Source organism: Chaetodon trifascialis, chromosome 23, assembly GCF_039877785.1.
Source record: "Chaetodon trifascialis isolate fChaTrf1 chromosome 23, fChaTrf1.hap1, whole genome shotgun sequence".
Classification (NCBI taxonomy): domain Eukaryota; kingdom Metazoa; phylum Chordata; class Actinopteri; order Chaetodontiformes; family Chaetodontidae; genus Chaetodon; species Chaetodon trifascialis.
Window position 1 is genome coordinate 467501 of NC_092078.1, and position 5000 is coordinate 472500.

At 55.2% G+C, this 5000-nt stretch overlaps 2 protein-coding genes and 1 long non-coding RNA gene across 5 annotated transcripts in view; 2 read left to right on the plus strand and 1 right to left on the minus strand.

Moving 5' to 3' along the window:
• The window catches only part of LOC139351297 (RPA-related protein RADX), an 8827-nt gene extending 5262 nt beyond the window's left edge, over positions 1 to 3565 (plus strand). For 2 of the 3 annotated variants that reach the window (XM_070993125.1, XM_070993126.1), the window contains 7 exons: positions 217 to 341; positions 1539 to 1729; positions 1807 to 1872; positions 2197 to 2240; positions 2704 to 2970; positions 3042 to 3197; positions 3340 to 3565. In XM_070993125.1, coding sequence (XP_070849226.1) covers positions 217 to 341; positions 1539 to 1729; positions 1807 to 1872; positions 2197 to 2240; positions 2704 to 2970; positions 3042 to 3197; positions 3340 to 3464 — 974 coding nt within the window. In that variant the 3' untranslated portion in view covers positions 3465 to 3565. Of the gene's footprint in view, positions 1 to 216; positions 342 to 1538; positions 1873 to 2196; positions 2241 to 2703; positions 2971 to 3041; positions 3198 to 3339 lie in introns of all 3 variants that reach the window. The other variant, XR_011603570.1, reaches the window with a different exon arrangement.
• LOC139351299 (uncharacterized) lies at positions 520 to 1387 on the plus strand. Its single transcript, XR_011603571.1, has 3 exons — positions 520 to 552; positions 785 to 800; positions 1199 to 1387. It is a non-coding gene; the product is annotated as an uncharacterized lncRNA (long non-coding RNA).
• A 460-nt stretch (positions 3566 to 4025) lies between the features above and the next one.
• The window catches only part of LOC139351382 (asialoglycoprotein receptor 1-like), a 4223-nt gene continuing 3248 nt past the window's right edge, over positions 4026 to 5000 (minus strand). The window contains exons 6-8 of the mRNA XM_070993255.1: positions 4869 to 5000; positions 4620 to 4729; positions 4026 to 4285 (exon numbers count right to left, since the gene is read on the minus strand). The exon at positions 4869 to 5000 is cut by the window's right edge and continues 23 nt beyond it. Coding sequence (XP_070849356.1) covers positions 4129 to 4285; positions 4620 to 4729; positions 4869 to 5000 — 399 coding nt within the window. The 3' untranslated portion in view covers positions 4026 to 4128. The remainder of the gene's footprint in view (positions 4286 to 4619; positions 4730 to 4868) is intronic.

Genomic DNA, 5000 nt, shown 5'->3' on the forward strand with positions numbered 1-5000 from the left:
GTGCCTGTGTGTGCCTGAGTGTACCTGTGTGTACCTGTGTGTGCCTGTGTGTGCCTGAGTGTACCTGAGTGTACCTGTGTGTACCTGTGTGTGCCTGAGTGTACCTGTGTGTACCTGTGTGTGCCTGAGTGTACCTGTGTTTACCTGTGTGTACCTGTGTGTGCCTGAGTGTACCTGTGTTTACCTGTGTGTACCTGTGTGTGCCTGTGTGTACAGGTGAGCCAGGTTTCCTGCAAGGGGCGGAGCTTCAGAGGGAGTTGGAGAAGCTCTGTTACCGGGAGCGACGCACCTTCTGTATCCAGGCAACTGTTACCAGAGTTACATACAGCCGCAGAGGAGAGGTACACGCACACACACACACACACACACACACACACACACACACACACACACACACACACACACACACACTCCTGCATGTTTGGACTGAAGACAGAGATGGACAGTCAATTTGGGCCCTCAGGTAGATGGCTTTGTCCCCCCAGAGCACTGTGAAATGTCCCACAGACATTTCTCATTTCTCACATCAGAATCAGCCAGGACGCCCTTCAGGTGTCCCTGCCCTCAGATGTCCCTGCCCTTCAGGTGTCCCTGCCCTTCAGGTGTCCCTGCCCTCAGATGTCCCTGCCCTTCAGGTGTCCCTGCCCTTCAGGTGTCCCTGCCCTCAGATGTCCCTGCCCTTCAGGTGTCCCTGCCCTTCAGGTGTCCCTGCCCTCAGATGTCCCTGCCCTCAGATGTCCCTGCCCTTCAGGTGTCCCTGCCCTTCAGGTGTCCCTGCCCTCAGATGTCCCTGCCCTCAGGTGTCCCTGCCCTTCAGGTGTCCCTACCCTCAGGTGTCCCTGCCCTCAGATGTCCCTGCCCTTCAGGTGTCCCTGCCCTCAGGTGTCCCTGCCCTTCAGGTGTCCCTACCCTCAGGTGTCCCTGCCCTTCAGGTGTCCCTGCCCTCAGATGTCCCTGCCCTTCAGGTGTCCCTGCCCTTCAGGTGTCCCTGCCCTCAGATGTCCCTGCCCTTCAGGTGTCCCTGCCCTCAGGTGTCCCTGCCCTTCAGGTGTCCCTACCCTCAGGTGTCCCTGCCCTCAGATGTCCCTGCCCTTCAGGTGTCCCTGCCCTTCAGGTGTCCCTGCCCTCAGATGTCCCTACCCTTCAGGTGTCCCTACCCTTCAGATGTCCCTGCCCTTCAGGTGTCCCTACCCTTCAGGTGTCCCTGCCCTCAGGTGGTCTATCCACAGGAAGCCAAAGGACACAAAAAGGACAGAAAAGCTTTGATTCCATCTCTGTGGAGACAGCCAATCACAGCTTCTGTCTCATCAAGTGGAGGCTGAAGACGAGGACGTCAGAAGACAGCCTGAAGACACCCTGTAGCCTCACTGTTGTCTCTCAGTCAGTTTCGGGTGAACTTGTCCGCCGTTCTGTTTCAGGTCACCTCCTCTGAGGCTCCCTCTGTGTGACAGAGACGCCGAGGCTCATGGGTATCGTAGTCTTCAAAGCTGTCCACTGAGATGACGACTGCACTCTGACTTGTCTCTTGTCTCTCTCAGGAGGACCGCTGTCTGTGCTGGACAGACCGAGCTTCGTCTCTCTCTCCCTCCTCATCCTCCCCTCGCCCGTCTCCCTCCCCCTCCCTCTCCTCCTCCTCCTCCACCCCTCGCTCGTTCAGACTTCCTCCGTCCTCGTCTGCGTCTCCGTCCTCAGCTGTCAGTCAGCTGACGCCCCGCCCTCTGGCCCACAGGTGAGACGTGAGCGTGAATGACATCACGCTGCAGTTTTCAGAGCGTCACCTCACCACCGCACTGTGTGTCCCACCAGGACGGCGTGGAGGATGAGGACGAGGAAGAGGAAGCGACTGCTGCCGGGGGACACTCCAAACAAGAGGTGAGACAAAGGACAGCACGCTCACTTCCTGCGGCAGAAGTCTCCGTCCTGATCGCTTCAGTGTTATCGATCACGAGAGATATTTGATCAATCGTATGAGTTTGGATAATAAGCTTGTTGCCTAGTAACAAATCAACGCGTCTGATTGGCTAAACCTCGTCCAGCCGCTGAAAGCACGGGATGTCCAAATGAGCACCCTGTGTGGTCTCACAGCCTGGGCTCTGGCCAATCAGAGCCATCGGGAGGCGTCCAATGAGGCGTCAGAGGGCTGAAGTGAATGCTGCCCCGTCCCTCTAAAAGCTCACCTGTCCTCTGTCTCCGCAGACATCCGTGGGTCACCTTACAGCCAGAAGACAACAACCCGACAGGTGAGGACAGAGTCTGACCTGTCTCCGTGCTGTCGCTGCGGTGGAGGCTCAGCGATTGGTTAGAATCTCAGCGTGCGCACCTGCGGCTAAGGAGCTAGCATGAAGCTAACAAACCCAGAACAGAGCTGCAGAGTTCAGCCAATCACTGGAGGGGAGGGCAGAGCAGCCAATCAGTGATCAGTCTGAGGGCGGAGCAATAGCCTGAACAGTGTCCACCCAGAGTCTGTCCACACTGAGTCTGTCCACACTGAGTGGTGTGACAGGTGTTGATGATGAAGATGATGGTGATGAAGATGATGATGATGAAGGATATGATGGTGATGATGATGATGATGAAGGATATGATGGTGATGATGATGATGATGAAGAATATGATGGTGGTGATGATGATGATGAAACATATGATGGTGATGATGATGAATATGATGATGATGATGATGATGAAGATGAATCTTGTGTGCAGTCATTCTGTTTGAAGCCTCGATGGAGTTTCTTGAAAACACAAACGCTGATGAAGACGTCGATGACGATGATGATGAAGACTCCTCGTCCTTCGTCACCGCCCCCCTCCTCCCGGCCTTTCCGCCGGTCGCCGTGGAGACGCTGCCAATGCGTTACGACCACGCCCGCAGGGAAGAGCAGGCGGTCGCCGTGGCGATGGGGGGGAGGGCGACCGCTGACAGAAGGTTTGACTTCGCCCTGGAGGACCACTACGCCCTGAGGCTGACAGGTACGGTCTAATACCTGGATCACATGCTCACGTTCGTCCACGTCAGCGTCTCACTGAGCACCTGTCTGCAGCGCTGTCCGACGGCCTGTCGCTGGACGCCCTCTTCCTCCCACACTCCTCCTCATCCTCTTCATCCTCTGCTCCTCCACCCCTCCAACACTCCAACACCTGGACCTCCATCCTGTCACACGGAGCCTTCTCCTCACACGCTCCTCCACCTTCACCAGGTCAGGCCACACACACGCACACACACTGCTGATTTAGTTTTGATGACAAAAGAAGAATGATGTCTCTGTCTCTGTCTCTGTCTCTGTCTCTGTCTCTGTCTCTCTGTCTCTGTGTCTGTCTCTCTGTCTGTCTGTCTCTCAGCTGACCTCATCAACATGGCGGCACAGCTGGCCAATCAGAGGCTGGTGTGTGTCTTGGAGGCGTGCCATATGGGCGGAGCCACAACTGAACTCATCCTGAGCCGAGCATTTCACCTGACTGACTGACACACACACACACACACACACACACACACACACACACACACACTCACTCGCAGTGATGCCTGATGGGAGTTTTGTAAATAAATGAGTAACTTATTGATCTGAACACGTTTAAGCCTGATTGTTATTTCTGGACGTGTCGAAGTATTTCTGCTGTTGAACAGGATACATGTTGGTGACTGCTAATCATGGATCATGTTTGTCTGATCGTCAATAACGTGTCAGCGCGTCTCACTTCCTGTCTGTGGCTCTCAGCTCAAAGCTCATTGGCTCCTGCTGAAGAGGTAAACCTTTAAAAACTTTCATGTTTAAAAGCGTCGTCAAACAGCTGCTCGCTGTAGTTTCTGAGACAGACAGGAGGACACAGAGCCTCTGCGGGGACAGATAGCACTGACATCACTCAGGTACCACATTATTCATCCAATCACGAGCTCTGATCCTCTGACCCTCGACTTAACGGTTAGCTACACAGCACAGATCAGCCGTCATTGGCCAGCAGTGATGATGTCATCAGCCTGCCTGGACTGACGTGGACACAGAAACAGACCAGCCTGATGTGTCGGGATCAAATGAGTATTTAATGGTTGCTAGGTGACAGTCACAGCAGGTGAGAGCACCTGTGTGAGGCGAGCGGCGGGTGGGCGGAGCCCGGGCGGAGGCGGTGCCTTCAGCTGCGCTGGCTGTGTCTCTGGCAGATGTAGCGTATCATGGTGGAGCAGTGCAGGTCGTTGAGGCGTCCGTCGCTGTGAAGATGAGCGCAGTCTTCGTCTCCGGGACCGAGACCGTGGGCGGTCCAGCTGTCGGGCTGCCCGGGTCTCCACCGCCTGCAAGCACACAGACACACGGTGAAGGCGGCCTCTCAGAAGACCTCAGAGGACCTCGGTACACCTGTCCTTTCCGAGGACGCGTCCTGTAATTAGCTGTTTATACTGAGCTAACGTTGGGTTGGGTGCCCACTCATTATATTTACACATACGTCACACATTGTGTCCCCTTGGGACAATAAGCTCTCCCTCCCCACTTTACTCTGTCTGTCCAACCTGTGCAGCACTGTCAACGTCGTCTTCTCAGCCTGAGTCCGTCTTAAAGTCTGAAGGAAAAGAAATGTGTGCTGTCTCTACGAAGGACAGAACCTCAGCAGACAGCGGGACAGCCCACCTCCGGTTCATGACGTATGGCGTCTGGTTGACCCACTCCCACTTCCCCGTCCTCTCATCAGTCAGACCCACCCAGAAGAAGGCGCCCGTGGCGTGACGGTTCACGAAGTCCTGAAGCAGAGACACAGACAGACAGAGACAGTCAGATCGATCTCAGATCAGGGTGTCTCTCAGGGATCGACTCTGGGTCCTCTGCTGTGGACTCTACGATCAGATCTAGGATTCTGGACAGACGGACAGGCTGTCTCACCCACTCCTCATCAGTGTTCAGTATGACCAGGTGTGATTCATGTCCGTTGCACCAGTCTCTGGCATCGTCCCACGCCAGAGGTGTCCTGCTGAAAAAATAACAACTGGAGCCGAAAAGGTCCCAACCCAGAGG